This window comes from Rhamphochromis sp. 'chilingali' (genome assembly GCF_963969265.1).
Source record: "Rhamphochromis sp. 'chilingali' genome assembly, chromosome: 4".
NCBI lineage: Eukaryota > Metazoa > Chordata > Actinopteri > Cichliformes > Cichlidae > Rhamphochromis > Rhamphochromis sp. 'chilingali'.
In genome coordinates this window covers 1,210,001-1,228,152 of record NC_137948.1, presented here as the reverse complement: position 1 = coordinate 1,228,152, position 18,152 = coordinate 1,210,001, and the positions used below count along the sequence as shown (strand labels likewise).

Here is an 18,152-nt window from a genome sequence, read left to right as displayed (position 1 = left end):
CACGAAGGACACACCCGACCCATCCTTCTAATTCGGGGAAAAGGAGGAGTCTACGAATTTGGACAGCCTTCGTCGCGTCGCTGTGACGTAATCGGCCTTAAAATGCGGCCATAATGAGAACAAGATAAAAAGTTCAAAACACCTGGTCAACAACCAGGTAGCCCAACAGTTACTCATTTAACTCTTTTGGGGGGTTTTGATTTTTAAGAAGAGAGTGGCTCTGATATATTTATCATTACTTATTTATTAAAATGTAAAAACAAAAAACTGAAATTGTGTCACATCTGCTTAATTTTGTAAAGCTTGTAAAGCCACAGACTTTTACTTGTTTTCTCTCAGGCTCAGACCAGCACACATTACATCAAACTCTTACAAGTCAAGAAAAGGAGCTGTTGGACAGAAAGACAACTGAGTGGGAAGGATTTTGGTTTTCCAATATATTAGTAATTGTCAGTGACGTTTATATTAATCAGGCTGAACTTTAATCATACTTTAGATCAAATAATTTTGCAGATCATCAGAATGATGGTTGGCAATGCAAACATGGCCAATAATGACAGTTATTGGCCATGTTTGCATTGCCCTTTTTTTAAAATGTACTTTCATGACGTTATTGTGTGTCGGGTGGTGGTCGTGGCTGTCCAGACTGACAAGTGGGACGTTGAATGTCACCTCTCTGACGGAGGAGGAACCTGAGATTGCAAATATGATTTAAAAAAAAAATCCACAGACAGTGTTATATTAATATAACACTGTATACACCATGGTGAGGGTCCTGTACAGCCCAAGAGCGGCAGCATCTCTCTTGGGCTGTACAGCAGCACGGCAGCATCTTCCCTTCGTGTTTGCTTCTTGGCGAAGAAGAAAAGGCCTTTCACAGATTCTGAAACTGAAATACTGCATGCTGGTCGTGGTGGATGTGGTGAAAAGTGATGAAAAAATTAAAGTGTGACACCTGCTATTAAAAACGTACTCCCGTAGGACAGTTCAAATATTCGTAGAGTTGAAGTTCTGGCGTCAGATGAGTTTGAAATGCTGTTAGATGACCTGAAGAAAACTGATGTAATGTCTATAGCAGGAGATCAGACAGAACTGATAATGCACAGTTGTGCGTATATGTCCGTTTTTTGGATGGGAAATTGCTCAGCTTACTACTGTTAGAGGGACACACAGCTGGCCAAATAATGTTTGAGAAGATTTAAGCTCTTCAGGAAAATGGTCTGGATATGAAGCGTGTCTGTATCCATGGCAGGAACAGTGAGTGGTCAGCAAAATATTTCAAAGGGAATTATCAAAATGTTTGTTATTATTTCAAATGTGCAAAAAATAGTTTAGGTATAGCTCCCTTTTTTGTTTAAATGGACCTTTTGGTGTGCATTTGTGATGTCACCAGATTTACAGGGGAAAGGAATGAAAAAAATTTTTTTTTACTTGTTTTCCAATACAGTTGTGTGGGTTTGAAATTGATCATGATCTGCTGCTTACTGGCTTCATATACATACATCCCAGATAAATTCCTCGGTTTGAAAATCTGGCCCAACTAACTTCGTAGTTGAATAGCCATGCCTTAAACATACAGATGACTTCTGTTTGTGACCTTTCACCCTCTTATTTGAGCCAAGGTCAGCCACCAGAATCATCACATCGGTTACAGCTTCAGTTCAGTTTATATGCTGCTCTACTTCATCATTTCTCATTAACAGTCTGCACTTATGTTTCTGATCTTTTGCAGAGCTCCTGTCCGTCATGTTGCTCTCCTGGTACAGTGATGCTGCCCTCTGCTGGACACAGTGGAACCACACCAAGCTCTAAGACTGAAATTATAACCAGTTCCTGTTAACAGGAAACAAACAGTTCTTTATAAAGCTTCAAGTATCAAATATTCACAGTGAGAAGGTGAAACGATTCATGTGGTGCTGAGTCCAAGTGTCTCCATCCACAAGCAGAAATCATGAACCAGCAGCATTCCTTAACATCAAAATATTTATTGGATGAACACGATTAAAATCCATCTCGTCCAATCAGCGTGTAGAACAAAAATTACAATATATACACTCTTTTGTATTTACAGCAGCTGAGGCGAGCAGCCTGTAACGGGAATAAAACCTGAAGCAGGACGAGCTTCATCGTCCGAACATCTCCTGCGAGGCGTAGGTCATGTAGAGGAAGCCGTCCTCATCCTGGTGCTGTTTGTACACCTGAGCCATGGTGAGCGACATGCTCGCCAGCCCTCTGTTGTTGATGAGCAGGTAGAAGGCCTGGCTGGGCAGCAGCGCCATGCGGTTCCTGAGGGGAGGAGCCAGAAGGAGCCACCATTAATCAGAGTCAGCCTGCAGGCTGTTAGCTGCATCAGCACAACAGTGACGCCAGCACAGCTGTTCAGTGAGGCGAGCACGCGTCAGCCATGTGCAGATTCCAGCTATGATTCGAGCATTTCAAGCATTCGTGCTCACACTGGGGGGAGGAGCACATGGAAACTGAGCGAGGGCTGAGTTTAAAGTGAAGCTTGTACAGGTATTCATCTGTCAGAGCCAAGATTATGCAAAAGCTCCATTTGTCAGACTGAGGAGCAAGTGTATGATGAGCGACTGCAGCTGGAGCACCGGCTTCAGTAAAGATACGATCATGTACCACAAAACATGAGACGATCCAAAACATTTGCCCCTAAAGCCACAACTTTGACCCTCTGATCAGACTAAGTAGAGCCCAAAACTCATTCACTCACAACAAGATTTGCTTCAGCGTCTATATTCATACTCTGAGGGGGAATCATCCAACCGTTAGATGAGCCAATTGCTCTTTCCCTTGAGGTCTGATATCCAGGCCTCATTTCTGACAATCAGGACAAGTCACTAAAGCCAAATCAGCCCATCAGTGAACCTGAGCATGTGGAGCTGGTGTGCAGCTTTCTCAGGAAACTCCCACAGAACTTTATCGACACCCAGACGTTACAGTCAGTGGGTACGATTGTGGGGCAGCGAGGCTGAGACACCAGACCTTTGTGTTCTTAAAATAAAACTACAATACGTGTCTTTATGTTCACATGATTACAACTACTGAAAACTCAATGTTCCAAATGACAAACAGTTACTGGACGCAACTCAGGTTCTGTGAGTAGACAGAGCTCCTCGATTGGCTTGAGCAGCCAGCCTGTGTGCTCTGCTCGAGTCAGATCACTGAGTGATAAAGACTCTCGCAGACATTACAGAGGTCTAAGGTTTGACAGACATGGATTAACTGTTAAGACACATCCTGTCACTTCATGTTTACACAGCAGCTTCCTCAGGCCATCATGGCCGTCACAGATCCTGCTGTGTAAGCATAAACAACAACAAAGGGGTCAATAAAAGTGAAAGAGCAAAAGACTCCAAGTCAGGGGTGTCCAACTCCAGGCCTCGAGGGCCGGTGTCCTGCAGGTTTTAGATCACCCTGGGGCTTCACACCTGAATCACATGATGAGTTCATTACCAGGCCTCTGGAGAACTTCAGGACATGTTGAGGAGGTCGTTTAGCCATTAAATCAGCTGTGATGGATCAAGGACATCTAAAACCTGCAGGGCACCGGCCCTCGAGGCCTGGAGTTTAACACCTGTGCTCCGGGGGGGGGGCGTAAGACTCTGGAATAAAAGCTTCTCATTTTTAAAATAAACATTAACTGATGAATTCACCAGGAAAACATTTCTCCTCAGTGTAGAACTGAGGCGTGAGTATTGTTGAGCTCCGAGTTCGTGTTAAAGGACTCCAGCATGTGTTCAGTGAAGCTTGCAGGTACCGGTACCTGATGATGGTGAGGAACTGCGTCATGGTGAGCTCCTGCGGAACCAGGAACTTGGTTTTGTCCAGCGGAGGCAGATACTTTTCCTTGTCGTACCTCTCGATGATGACCTGCAAGGCGCAGTGAGTGGGTGAGAACATAAAACACACCTTCTCGGACTCCGCGAGCCCCACCGCGCGCTTACCGGGATCTTGTTGGGGAACTTGGCCCTGATGCCCGCCACTTCCCGTTTCCTCGTTGCTGTGGACAGAAGAGAGACAGTGAGTTTGCTGGACATCAGTGTTGCTGCTGCTCGCGGCGGTGCCGGTTACCTAAACTCTTCCTCAGCTTGAACGGTTTGCTGTGCGGCTGACTTTTCTCGCGCGACGCCATGGTACGTGACGTAGAGCCGGGTCCACATGCTACGGAGCGAGCGCGAGTTAAATAGAGGCTGCAGCGCATCAGCTGATTAGCACATGGCCGCATGAGCGCGATTGAATTAGGTTAGAGTGCGGAGCAGGGCCGGCCCCAGCAGCTTTTAGGCCCAAGGGCAGCAGACAGCCCCCTCCACCCCTCATCCTGGTTATTAAACAGGATTATTGATAATGTGCCTCTGAGAGAATTTAGAAAATGTTTAATGTTTTTCTTTAAGGACAGAATTTGTTCACCACAGTTACCACATGTTTTTGTCTTGTGGTAGAGTTGTTACTCTTCCACATTGAAAGGAGCTGAGGTGCCTAGGTGGTTCAGCATCTGCCTCAGATGCCTCTTGGGTTAGATCGTTAAACTGCCATCGCAGAGAGCCACAGCCAGAGAAGCAGATGGATGATGGATTAAAAACTTGAAATTTAATCACATCAGATATTTAGAAGACAGAGTTCTTAACAACTCATGACCTCTATAATGTAACCTTGATGACACAGCTTGGGGGAGGGGGGTAACCACACAGTGAACCTCCTGAGGTTGAGACTTTTCTTTGCAGGAGTCCTGGGCAGAGAATCAAGCAAGGGGAGAATGCTCCATGGAAGGGAACCAAGGCTGCCTTCAGCCACTGTGCTCTATAGGCGACTAGTCTTTAAAATTAGCTGCTGTAACAACCAGCTTTTAGAAAAATAATGTGTTTCTTTTCCTCTTCAGCATCATCCGGGTACATAAACCTGAACCAGATCAAGGTAAATCATAGCAAACTGACTATGTAACAGGCGCTCTTCTTCACTTGGACCTTCCTCTGCCAATCACCTGCCACCAGCCAACCATGCAGGAACATTCAGGGCAGGGCAGTTTGAATTTCTAGAATTGTTTCACATCGACTGTTGGAGAAAAAAATGAATTACTGACCGTAAAAGAATACTTATGATTCTAACTGATCACTGATGACCAATGTATAGTTTTTGTGCTGTTTTCCAACCTATTTTGCTGTTATTGTCTCTTTGTATTCTTCTTCTTCTTCTTCTTCTTCTTCTTCTTCTTCTTCTTCTTCTTCTTATTATTATTATTATTATTATTATTATTATTATTATTATTATTATTATCTTTGTCGTTTGAGTCTATTTATATTGGGCCAGTCTAAAGTTAACAGCAGTTTATGAATGGGGGATGCTTACTATTTAAATTGATATTGAAATCAACAGGAAAATAATAAATACATCCAATACATTCAAACAGAATTCAGATCTGTTTATTTATTTTTTACTTAATGTTTATTTTAATAAATAAAACAACAATAATAATAAGAGCGCTTCAGCTATTATATTTTGAAAATCCGGACAGGATGTGGTTGCTGCGTTCGTTCCGGCAGCTCGACTCTCCGCCGCTTTGACAGCTGGCTCGAGCAGGAGTTGTTCGGTTGATGGACCGCATTTTCCTGCGGAGGATATTTCACTGAAGCGGGAGTCAGCACCGGACTGAAGCCGCCCCGCATCGCTCACGGTCCAGCCATGGATGAGCAGGCGGGCCCCGGTGTCTTCTTTAACACCAGCGGCAGCTCGGGCTTACCCGGCGCGGGGAACGTTAAAGCTCCGCAGCCCGGGGACGGCGGCGGAGAGGCGGCCCGGGCTCAGTACAGCATCCCGGGGATTTTACACTTTCTCCAGCATGAGTGGGCCCGCTTCGAGGTGGAGAGGGCCCAGTGGGAGGTGGAGCGGGCCGAGCTGCAGGTAAGCAGCCTCTCGGTCGCAAGGGGTTTCATTGTTGAGGTTGCTAGCAGAACGGAGAGGCGCTGTACCGAAGTCCATTGGAGAATGTGGAAATTGTACTTAAAATCGATTATCGGTGAATACATCGTCAGAGTAAAGTAAAAGTTGTAGTTTACTTTGATAGAAAGTGTTTTTCGTTTAATTCGGCATAGGTTTAAGCCAATAAAACGTATGTTTTTGTGTAATGTTTTTAACTTTTTGGAGGCTAGGTGCAGTTTGCATGTGCCTTGTCGCGCACGGGGCTCAATACGCAGAATGACGCACATTCATTAAGTAACATAATGTTATGTGTTTGTAAGCGCTTCTTCTCTAATCGTGTTATCGCCGAATTCACGCTCTGATTCCACTGTTTCTAGATGCGGTGCTCGGTACTGGTTTTACTGTTCGTTTCCCAATGTCAAGCGGGATGTGCGAGAATTGCGTAATATTTAAATGGCAGTTTCGCCTTATGCTGTATTCGCTGCGCTCTCTGCTAAGCAGGCTAGCTGCGGGTGACATTTCAGTCATTCCAGCCGGCTCTGTGTGGGTGTGAGCAGCTACCTGTCATGCAAGCTTACGTGTGTCCGCAGCCAGGTCACCTGAGACGTGCCAGGTTTACCTGAGCGGGGCAAACGTGCACGTAGAGCCGTGCTTGCTTTTGTTTGTGGGTTGTTGTTTTTTGGTTGGTTACCGGAATCGGTTAGTTTCCCAAACCGCCCCAGGAGGGCTTTGTCCCACAAAGATCAGTGTGTGTTCAGTTAAACGTGTCCGATAATGGACGCATACCGATAATGGGCGCGTGCACGCTGCGTGATCCCGTCCAGTCACGAAACGTTTGTGTGCAGATTTAAAAGCTGCAACCTTAAACCGAGACCCTGCCGGTGTTTTCCTCTCAGTGTGGAGCAGAGCCTCCGTGGGACAGCATGCAGGGCTCTTTATCCTGCTTTAAAAGAGGGAGGTCTGCATACGTACAGTCAGAGGTCATGTTCAAAAATGAATTCAACATATCTGCAGTGGCAAAGTGAGTCAAAGCATTTAAAAGGCAACAAAAACATTTTCACTTTAAAATGTTCAGTAGTGTCCGTGCTGCAGGAGTTGAAGAGCAGAGTCAGAACATCATAGCGCTGCTTTCTGATGACAGATTTAGTTTATTTTGACAATTTAAACACAAACAAAAAAACAAACATCCCTTTTAATTAAAGTTTGAGCCACTTAGCGACAGGCGGCAGATTATTGGTGTCCACTGCCTCTTCAGTTTATTATCCTGTGGAAAATAAAATGGCTCATATACCTCCCATTATTCCGGATCACTGACACTAAACATGTTTTTAATAACAGACAAACGTAGCCTGTGACGCTCAGCTCTTTGCTTGTTTCTGAGAGTCATCCTACAAAACCAGTTGGGTTAGCGTCATTAGCACAGTCCTTCTTTTCACTCAGTCAGGGGTGAAGTTTTGAATCCAGACTCAGAGATGTCCTCCACTCCCTGTAGGACCAGCGAGGTCAGAGCTGTGTCTGCAGACGTGGAGGTGAAAAGAAGCCTCCTGTAAGGCTTCCTGCTTTCACTGCTCACAGATCAGATCCAACAATCGTAACGGCGCAAAGGTCGGCTGCCTCCCAGCGAGTGCCTCGTGTGTCTGGGGTCAGTCCCACCTGTCCTCGCTGAGCACCGTCATGGTCACAGTGCTGAATGATATCAGGGCCCGCCTTCATGCAAAGTATAAATTTGAAAGAAATGAATGGTTGATGCAACGACCCAGCATGTAGCCCCTTCTGTAGGAGGGATAACCTGCAGTGATGTTTCCTGCGTGACCTCATCAATCAGTCTCATCCCTGTGGAGGATGGACAGACGCTGACTCTACGTTACGTCGTAGAGGAGCTCGTGGTCCTTTGACTGTAAGCGCCGATCTGCTACTTGTTTACATGACCTGTTTACATGACTGTGTGCTCACCTTGGTATTTTTGGTTGTAATTTATGTTTACTGTAATGGACGCACAAGTAGTAGAAGAAGAACGCATCTCTAACTTTTGTTCTGTTGGAGTAAAGTTTTCATTTCCTGTTTCTGGGGTGAATTCCTCGGTGCAGGGGTGACTCTGATGCTTCTGATGAAATAACAAACGCCAAAACGATCGATGCCATCATATTTAATGGCTGAAATCTCTTCGTTTGCACTTCCAGCAGATGTTTTGTTGCAGCGTTATAAAATCAGAGTGTATCGATCCCTGCTGTGCATGTGTGGTGCAGGTGAGCGTTTCCTCCTGTGAAGGATGCCGGGCAGTGAGTCAGACGATCTCACGGCGCGTGGGACGCTTCACGCTCATGTCTTACATAAGCTCGAGTCATCGTCGGCCGAGCTTCACTGACAGCCAGCCCGTAAAGGAATCACTTCCTGTGTGGCGGCTCAGCTGGTGCACCATTTATCCCCCCCTCCCCCCTCCCCGGCACAATCAGATAGCAGGCGTCTCTTTGTGTCTCTCAGCTGTCTGAGTGGCTTTGATGATAAAGACCTGGAGGGGGTTGGAGGGGGGTGACGATTGGAGCGGGACGGCGCTGGCTGGCCGACGAGGCCGGAGACCAATTTGAGCCGTAAATCCATCTGTTCTGGTGCAGACGGGCTGCATGTCATCACGGGCTGAGACGGAGCGTGAGTGTCACTTCCTCTGAGGTAATCCTCCGCAGGGGAGAGGAAGAGGAGGAAGAGGAAGCTGGCACACAAGAACAGGAGAGATTACTCACAGTCTATTGTCCACAAACAAAGAGACAGGGCTGGAAGCTCTGAGCGACCAAGTCTGATTCCCTGTTTCTCGTGTGTGAGTTCACGACACCAGTAAAGACCAGTTAGGCAGGAGCGGTCATCAAAGACGGCGTCTGCAAACACCGTCCAGAGGTCTGTTTCAGGACAGCTAGCAGCCACCTATCAGTCGGAGAGGCCACGCCCCCTCTCACAGCCACCTGTCAGTCGGAGAGGCCACGCCCCTCTCACAGCCACCACCTGTCGGTCGGAGAGGCCACGCCCCCTCTCACAGCCACCACCTGTCAGTCAGAGAGGCCACATTTGATTCCTTTAGCCTGAAAACTTCGTAAAATCTTTAAAAAGTTCCGGTTTAAGCAGTTCACAGATCAACGAGCTCGTCTCAGATGTTTTCAGGTGCAGCCAAAACCTGGCGTGAACGTTTTCTTCGTTCCTCTGAATGAAGCTCAGCTTCATCCTACTGACAGGAAACAGGAAGTTGTTTTTTTCTTTGTTTTTTTAAACTCCAGGTCGTCTCTGTCAGAAATATTCGAACCAATCTTGTGATGTTACCGGCAGCCAGTTTTATTCTTCCCTCTGTGCTGTTTTATAAAAATGTCTTACCAAGACCCTAGATCAGGGGAGACCACGAGAATTCTGGGTAATTGTGCAGCTGACGGCCTGTGTGGACGTTACTGTTGCTCGATTACACCTTCAGATAAAATAAAAAGGTTTTTTTATGACACGAAGAAGAAGTCATGCGTGAGCAGGGGGAAGTTTGCCACATCGAAAAGGCTCGGATGAGCTTTCCAAAGTTCTCCAAGTTGTGCCTCCATCGCTTGTGTCCAGATCACACGCTGCACAGCCGTGCTGCTCCGTCTTTTTCACCGACGTTTACGTGTTTGCGCGTGAGCAGTGTGAGCGGCTGTGGTGAGAACCTCACGAGCGATTGATGATCGGGAGCTGGTCGTGAGGTGTTAATCGCTTCTCGTTACCCCACGTATACTACACGACGCACGATGAAGGCCAAAATCGGTCCGATCACCAAATCGGTCGCACGACTCAAAAATCGTCTCAAAATGGGCCAAAAACCGCACAGTGTGAGCCCAGCATTAGAGCAGCAATGTTTGTTCGCTCAGAGAAAGAAAAAAAGGCTGCAAAAGTACAGGGAGGACTGGGAAAAACACCTGGCTGGGAAAATGCATGGTAACACCTATAAAGCGCACTGCACTGTGTGCCGGCGCACTTTTTCCATAGGCATGCTTCTAGTGGTGGGCACATGAAGAACATGAGGGGCGTGACAGCTCGGGGAACCCTTAACCAATTTTTTGTCCACCAGGCCACGGCAGAAGCAGATATGGTATGTAAACACTGGTTTGTTGTTTAAACCCTCTGGTTAAGGTTAATATGGGCATGTGCAGTCAATATCAGCGCTATGTGGCCAGAAGTGTGATAATATAATTTATTTTGTGTAATAAACAACTGCAAGGATAGATGATTACAACAAATAGATGACTAATACATAAAAGTAATACATAGATGAATAATGATGATGAGTTATGATGCTAATCATGGGAACAAGCGGGTTTACAAACAGGAGCAGCTGATTAGCATTAGAAAAGCTGAAATAATACCTCAACTGAAGCCGATTGTACTAAATGCACTAAATGTGCACAGTTACAAGAATATTTTTCTTTCTATTGTTTTCTATTAATTTATATAATTTTAAGTTAAGCAGGACAGAGTTCTTTTAAAGAAAGATTTACTTATATTCTCAAAAGTTAAGCATGACAGGCTTCTGTTTAAGAAAGAGACCTGTTTTACTGTGTTAATGTTGTCATTTTGAGCTAAAAATAAATGGCTAAATGATCATTTGTTTCACATATGGTCATATCACAAAGAATATGCATCTGCTTAAATCAAATTCAAGTCAAAGGGTTAAAAAAATAATTTCACACACAAAAAAAGAGCTAGAAAATTCACCACACTGGGAAGGGTGAAGACAACTGGGTCGCCCGGCCCTGGCCACGAGGTGTCCCTTATTTATCTTTCAGGGAGTTGGCAACCCTAGTGTGGACGCAGTCAGCCTGCTTGATCTGCTGCTGCCTCCAACAAAACCAAGATGCGCTTCTTCAGAGAGCGTTGGTGAACCTGCAGCCTGCTGTGCAGTAACGCGCTGTAATGTAGACGTGTGAAGGTTCAAAAACACTGATTTATTCAGCCGACTGTACTCGGACTTATTAACAGGTGGTAGAGCTGTAACTCTGAGCTGACGGCAGCATTATTCTGGATGAGACAGCAGCAGGTGAAGTTTAACTCTCCACGCTGAGACTTGATTCTGCTTCAAAGTGAACAATCGGGGCACAAAGAGAAATCTTGTATTTGTAACAAATAATATTAAAGCTGAGGCCGAGCGATGGGCTGCACAGCTAACGAGTTCTGAAATCAGCACGACTGAAAAATATTCATAATCGTTGCTGCGTGCACGAATCACAATGAACGACAGACGGACAAAACAAACAGACGTCTGGCACAGCAGGAGGGAAAGAGCGTGTCCCTCCACACGGACCATCCTCAGCAGCAACACCTGCCAACAAGCTGCAGCACGATGAACGCATGAGGGCCAAGAGCAACAGCGCAGTGCTCGGTAACTTCATCCATCCGCCGTCGGGTTATGGTGGCAGCAGGCAGGTATCCCGGTCGTGCTGTCCGGTTTTCCTGACGGATCCCGAGGCTTTCCCAATTCTGGAGTCTCTTCCTGCTCTTCCCCAAACTTGTTCTCCACCCTTTCGTTACTTGTAAATAGAGATGGCACAATACCACTTTTGTATGCCTGATACCGATAATATGGAAATCTGCAGATTCCGATATAGTTCATTTTTTTTAATCAATAACACAATTTTTAAATTTCTTGCTGCATTTTGTATGAGTTCATACTCAAGTTTAACAAACTAAACTAAACTAAAGCTACTCAGTTACACCTGTATGCAAAAAGCACACTGCACCCCAAATATTTCATAGATCAGCAAAACTGATCAATCTAAGAAACTTAAACCTGCAGCATCCTCCCTGTTCTGGTGTTTTAAAGAGTACTTAGGTTGTTTAGTATTTCCACTAACTAATAGGGTCGCCAACTCCCAGCAAAAAAAAAAAAAGGGAACCACCCCCACCCTCCGCCTTGTGATGCTTAATCGACGTAATCAACTGTAATTTAATGTGTTTAAAATAAAATGCACGGAAATCAATTATTTTTCCACAATAATTAAATAGATTCAACATCTTTCTTCAACAAAATTGCAGACTGCACAGATGGTACCTTCCCAAAGGAAAAAGTACTATAGCTTACTAGGGTATATTAGACTTAACAGTCACTACATACAGTAATGGACTTCTATTCATTTTACATCAGATTAAAACTTTGGGTGTCAGATAATTATTTATTAAAAGCTCGACATTTTAAATGAGAATAAGAAAGAGACGTATGTCTTTGTGCCCCCTTTTCCCTGTTCATGCCCTATCGGCCCCCCTGGCTAAACTTTGCTAGATCCGCCCCTGCACAGTTACCTGTAATTAGAAGTAATTAGATTACTGTTACTTTCCCGTAAGCACGCTGCGTTACCAATCCGTGATTTTGATTGTAAGAATGTCTCATGACAATGACATCTGAGCTTGTGCAGATCAATGGATAACACGGAGTGATGGCGAGCGTACGACCACGCAGCGTTTAAAGTGTGGAAGTACTTGCATTACTTTGAGTTTGATTCTGTAAAAAAGTGACACAAACATCAGCGTCCACTGTGCGCTCTGCGTGGGAGGAAAACGTCTTTCTACAGCGAAAAATGAAACTTCAAATCTGAGCGAGCGCGCTGCCACGGGAACGTGACACTCACACAGTCCCTGTCTCAGTGACGCTGCGGGACAGAGCTCTGATTGGCCCGACGGTTTTGCTCACTTGATAAAAACTAATCAAAGCTGCACACACGGTGGGAAGGTTCGTCAGCCAGAGCGGCATCTCTGTGCTTTGTGTCTAAATAATGCAGCATGAGAAGAAGAGCAGCTAAGCGTGTTATGCAACGCCGAGCCAGACCGTCCTCTGCCTTTAGCACAGATGAGCTTCGACAACAACACTTCCTCCGTCTCTTTGTGCGACAACAAAAACGCTCCCCGGCCTGGATTCCTGCAGCTCAGTGCGTTCATGTGAAGCTGCCGTATGAGGAATGGCATGTACACCTGCTTGTTTTGCGGGCGTTGGCGAATGTCGGCCCAAGCCACGCCTCAGCGCTGTGACCAGGCTCTGTTTAAACGGGCCTTTAGCCAAAATCTCTGCGGACAGGGGCGCCCTCAGCCTGACATGCTTACAGCACCAGACACACTGTTTGGGAAGTCTGAAGTAGGAATCATCCGATCAGATCACAGAGGGTCAGAGGTCAGATAAACTGGAGCCTTCTCGTGATGCGTTTGGGTGTTGCTGGGATATTTCGACTTCTCTCCACTGAGACAGGGAAGTGAGTTCAGTGTGATAACACAGTGAACTGCACTGAATCCAACTTCAGCTGCAGTGGAAGAGTCGGTTTAGCTCAGGAAGCAGCTGTCACAATAAGATCTGTGCAGGTCTCCGAATACTAAAAAAGAGGAGCTGCAGGGCTTTGTTTCCTCCTCTGGCACAGGAGACACTGGAGCATCCTGTATGACAGAAGAGGAGATGAATGTGTCCCACACCTGCTGGGCGCGTGGATTCATCACAGAGTGGATTTTGGGGCATGTGGGGTGAAAAATTACAACCATTGGTGCCTCGAATCACAGAGGTTGTTATTTTGACACCAAAGAAAATGATAGTATGACAGGTTGCCAAGCAACACATATTATTTACATACGTTTTGACATGATGGCTGCTGCAACATGAGGCAGAGCGAGCTCGCCATGATTGTTAGATAAAAACACGAGGAGCGTCATTACTGCAGGGCTCAGCGGGTCAGGGATGGAGATCCGAGCGGGTCGATGGCGAGGGAGCGTCGCTGAACCGAGAGGAGCAAATAAAGCGAAAACCGGAGCAACGACGGGCTTCAGGCCTCAGGAGGAGTGTGGAGTGATAAAGCTTCGCTGTTGCTCTTCCTGTGTTAGAGACGGTGCTGCAGGAGAGGAAATCAAACTAGCCTTAACTCACATTTGATTTTGGAAATCTTCAAAAACAAAAAAAGAGGAAATTGTGAGGGCGGGGTCACGCAGGTCGAGCGGGTCACGCGGGATCATGCGGGTGTGTTAGCCGATTCCCAGATTCCACAAAGGAGAGTTTGCGTTTCCTAATGAAGGACAACAGAAACTAGACGAGACGGGGAGCTGCTCGGCGTTCTAGATGTTCAGACTCTCCTCTTTGTTCTGCTCAGCCTTCCTCCTCCTCCTCCTCTTCGAGCGTTTATGTTGTTCTAATTAAAGTCTGGTCGGCTCCAGAGCGGCACGTCTGCGGTTGACGTTCCCTGAGGGAAAGCGGCGAGTGGGCCTCATCACAGCGTTTTTCCCGCCCCCCCCCCACCCACCCCCGCCTCGCTTTCTGCCTCTTGCTTGATCTCGTCTCCTCTGGCATCATATCAGAGATCTTCTTCATCCGTCTCATTTTTCCCCCCACTCTTCTCCTCCCAGCTTCCATCCAGCTCCTCGCCTCCTTTGTAAAATCACTCGTGGAGTTTGGTGTTATGGCGATGACGCCAGCGGCGTGGGCTGCTCCAGTTTGCCGCAAATCTTTGTGCAAAACAGAAATGAGACGACAGGAAGATCGTTACAGGAAATGAAGGAGGGTTGGACTGACAACAGGAGGAGGCTTTGCTTTCCCCGCCTCCCCGCGTCCTCCTTAGGGATGGGTACCGGTGTCCGGTGCCATGATGGCACCGGTTCTGACATAAACGGTAGTAACCAGACCGAAAAGCAGCGCACATTTCGGTTCTTTATTTCGGTGCTTTTTTTTCCTGAGCTGTGATACACTTTAGATTCTAGCCAATCATTTTACGTTTCCGAGGATAGTAGGCGGGTCCAGGTACGTACGTTCTTTTAGAGCAGAGCTACAGATTAAAAATGTCCAAGGCGAAGCGGTCAAAGTCTGGCTGTACTTCACAGCAAAAGATGCAAACTCAGCAGCAACAAGTGCTTTAAGCTGATACTGTGATACTGTCAAAGGAGGTAACACCTCGAATCTGATGAAACACCTGGCGACGCATAGCGTTTTTTTTAAAAGCCCAGAAATGCGCCGTATTTGATAGCTTGCTGCGAGACCTCACACCGAGCACATCTACTGCGGGTGGGTTGCCTGTTATGCAACATCCCCCAAAAACATGAAGAGGAGAGTCCTGGCCCCTAGCCCTGCCAGTGTAGCAGAAATGATGAGGATGATGATGCAGCAGCAGCCGTTCTTCTCTGCGTGAGGAGCTTAATGTTGTTCGTGTGTAATTTACGTTGAGTAGGCTAACCACGTTATTACATTAATGCATGTAAGGTGAACTAGCAAACATCATCATAGCTACATGCGGCTGTCTTCCTGTTTGATGGCAGATACTCCCTTCACCCTGGCCAAAAAGGCTAAAATGACCAAAGAAAAAGTGGAAAACAGTTAAACATGAGAGGTTTTTAGACAAAGTTTGTGTTTTTTCCATTGTTTAAGCACTGCTTCCAGCCAAGAGTGATGCCATATATGCCCCATAGCTGCAGAAAAGGCTAACATTGTTGTCTTTTTACAAAAAACAGCTGAACATGAGAGATTTTTGGACAAGTTTGTGTTCTCCATTCTTTAAGCACCGGTTTGAGCACCGTTTGAGCACCGGCACCGTTTCAAAAGTACCGATTTGGCACCGGTATCGGATAAAACCTAAACGATACCCATCCCGCGTCCTCCTGCTACAAACATCTGAATGTTTCCAGTCTGTGTTTGAGAAACGTAGCGGAGTCTCTTCTGTTAGCTCAGCACAGTGAAGACTGGATATCTGGACGTGGCGTTTTCAGCGGCAGAAAGTTTCAGCCTGAGGTGATGGGTAACGCGGGGAGGGTTTATGGAAGCGCACGTCTGTAAAGGAAAGAGCTGATTTTAGTGCGAGGTGGGACTAAATGAGAGCTTCTGGGACAGAACGCACACGCTTTTTTATTGGCTGCCTACAGCATCATCATCATCATTTCTTTGCTCTGACCCAGGAACCCCCCCCCCCCTCACTCGGCAGCTTTCCTCTCCTCCACCCTCCCTCCTCGTCTCCTGGAGGAATAATCCCCTCATTGCTCCAGATTTAAGCGAGGGAAATCCCCCTCGTCCCCAGTCCCAGAACGCTGTGTTTGCTTAATGCCCCTGCAGCGAGGGAGGAGGGCTGAGAGTCATTCAGTCGGCGTGTTTGAGCCGCTGCTGATGGAGGTTAAACGGGCCACAGAGTGTCGATAGCTGTGTGACCTTTCTGTCACACGGAGGCTGAAAACTCGATTCTTGCAGCTCACATTCTCTCTGCGGCAAATCCAAAACCAGTTTTCAGATGGATTTCAATCTCTCGCTCTGCTGTTGCTTCCAAGAACGTAACCGTGCTGAGAAACGAGGAAATGCAGGGACCGCCATCGCCGTCGGCTGTTTTTGGCTCAGTGTTCGCCGCCTGATACACAAACTGTTTGTCTCTGTCCATCATTTCAGCCGTCGTGACACCTGTTTATAACTCACCTGTTTAAATTCTATTAAGTATTAAAGGTTGCATTATTAGGGGGCGTGGCCTCTTTGACTGACAGGTGGATGGTGACACAGGCGGCTGTAGCTGCTGGCTTCACCTGAGCTGGAACCCTGGACCGTGTTAGTGCTGTTGGAGCCTTTTGGAGCATTTTTAATGACATCATGTGACCAATAACATGTCTGCTGAGCATCCGAGGAGGCGGAGCTCCAGGTTTGGTGTGAGATATTCTAGGGTTTTGATTGGATGTTGCAGATTAGCAGGTCTCTGCGTCTCTGCTTTAAGCATCAGATTTTATTCAGTCAGACTTGAAACCAGCGACTGAGACATAAACTGGTCAGGAAAGAGTTTACCCGGCTCACCGTCCAATCACAGTCTGTGTTACATCCAGAGGTGTCGCCCCTGCTGCTCAGATGCAGATTTAAGGCTTTGAATATCTTGTGTATTTGATAAAGAGCGTGATTTGAAGCAGCAGAATCGTTTGTTTTCATATTGAATCTGCAGCCCGTCAGGATTCGGAGGTCTCGTTAGTGATCTGTGAGTTTGTTCTGGGCGATGAGCCGCTCAGCTGTGCGTCCTCCCACGCCGCCTGTCCAGCAGGATGGAGGTGTTGCTTATGTCTCGCTGAATCTCAGAGGTGAAGATGCCGACTGCTGCAGCTCGTCAGGAGAGAAATGTTCACTGCTGGATATTGACTTTCTCCACAAATGACATCAGTTAGTCAGCCGTCATCCCACAACACTTTATTCCACCCGTACTGTGGAAACGACAACCTCTATTTATCGGCTGTGTGCAATCCGACTATTTCCTCTTAGTGTGTTTATGGTGTGTGTGAGTAACTAACTGCACATACGCTGAGCTGTTTATGTCCCAGGCATCTGAAAGAAAAACGATTTTTTGTATCAGTCGGGCCACCTGCAAACGTTCGTTCTGAGGCGAGAGGCTCACCTGTCCGCGTCACGTGCAGGTGTCTGCGCAGCGAGCCAAACTCATGTAAACTTTCTCTGTCGACTCAAATAGACGAATCTGTGATCTCCGTGGCGAAAATCCCTGAGGTGGGATTCTTCAGTCGGTCAGTAAAAGTACACTTTCTTTCTTTCTAATGTGGGAGGAGCTTGTTGATGAAGGTGACTTCCTGGGAGGGACAGAAAATACCTGACGCCAGCCTTCGGACTCCTGCACGTCGCTTTGGCGGCTGCAGATATTTGTGGCTTTCCAGCGTGATTAGACGGATGCGAGTGGCGTGCGAACGCATCATCACAGCAAACATCGATTAGCAAAGGTCTTCGAGCTTCACCTCCGATGTGACAGCAGCAAAGCGGCGCGGTCAGGAGGTCGTTTGAGGACATTTTGGGATCAGCCCACAGATTCGGACGACTCATGTCGCCACCAGTCGCTTCAACTAAAACACCTCACAAGTCACTGCTTCCTCCTGTGCTTTTATTCTGAAGTTTGGGCTGAAGCGGTCTGACGTTTCCTGCAGCGTCGGCATCATTGAACCGTTTTTAATGCACGACTGCTCTGCCTGGAAATAAGCAGCCGTGCATCAGCTTCAGTTTTGGTTATTAAGCAGCTGTTTGTCCGTTTTCACTGGACTAGCTCAGCGTTTATATCAGGAAGTGCTGGCGTGCACACTGGGGGCTTCCACTGGGATCAGCTCGCGTTCCCTTTTATGTTTAAGATAAGGAGTCGTTTTTATGAACGAAAGCGGCTCCTTTGAATTTCGCCTCCCTCTGCGATCCGATGTGGAGCGCCGACGCGCTTCTATAAATGAAACAAAGACTGATGGGAGTTCTGAACAAGTGGGTT

At 46.8% G+C, this 18,152-nt stretch overlaps 2 protein-coding genes across 3 annotated transcripts in view; one reads left to right on the top strand and one right to left on the bottom strand.

Annotated features, from left to right (window-relative positions):
* Positions 1–1,969: 1,969 nt before the first annotated feature.
* Positions 1,970–4,246, bottom strand: map1lc3c (microtubule-associated protein 1 light chain 3 gamma). Its single transcript, XM_080881310.1, has 4 exons — positions 4,087–4,246; positions 3,960–4,015; positions 3,779–3,885; positions 1,970–2,286 (listed from the first exon to the last, which is right to left on the bottom strand). The coding sequence occupies exons 1-4, from the start codon at positions 4,238–4,240 to the stop codon at positions 2,124–2,126; spliced, it is 480 nt and encodes a 159-aa protein (XP_080737436.1). The 5' UTR covers positions 4,241–4,246; the 3' UTR covers positions 1,970–2,123.
* A 1,303-nt stretch (positions 4,247–5,549) lies between these two features.
* LOC308396156 (striatin-like) overlaps positions 5,550–18,152 on the top strand; it is a 35,676-nt gene continuing 23,073 nt past the window's right edge. For both annotated transcript variants that reach the window (XM_080881277.1, XM_080881276.1), the window contains exon 1: positions 5,550–5,910. In XM_080881277.1, the coding sequence (XP_080737403.1) occupies positions 5,692–5,910 (219 nt within the window). In that variant the 5' untranslated portion in view covers positions 5,550–5,691. The remainder of the gene's footprint in view (positions 5,911–18,152) is intronic.

Coding starts and splice junctions, on each gene's coding strand:
- map1lc3c (XM_080881310.1), bottom strand. CDS start 4,240: ATGCGGCCATGTGCTAATCAGCTGATGCGCTGCAGCCTCTATTTAACT. Junction 4,016..4,086: donor CAAGCTGAGGAAGAGTTTAG/GTAACCGGCACC, acceptor TTCTGTCCACAG/CAACGAGGAAACGGGAAGTG. Junction 3,886..3,959: donor AGTTCCCCAACAAGATCCCG/GTAAGCGCGCGG, acceptor TGCGCCTTGCAG/GTCATCATCGAGAGGTACGA.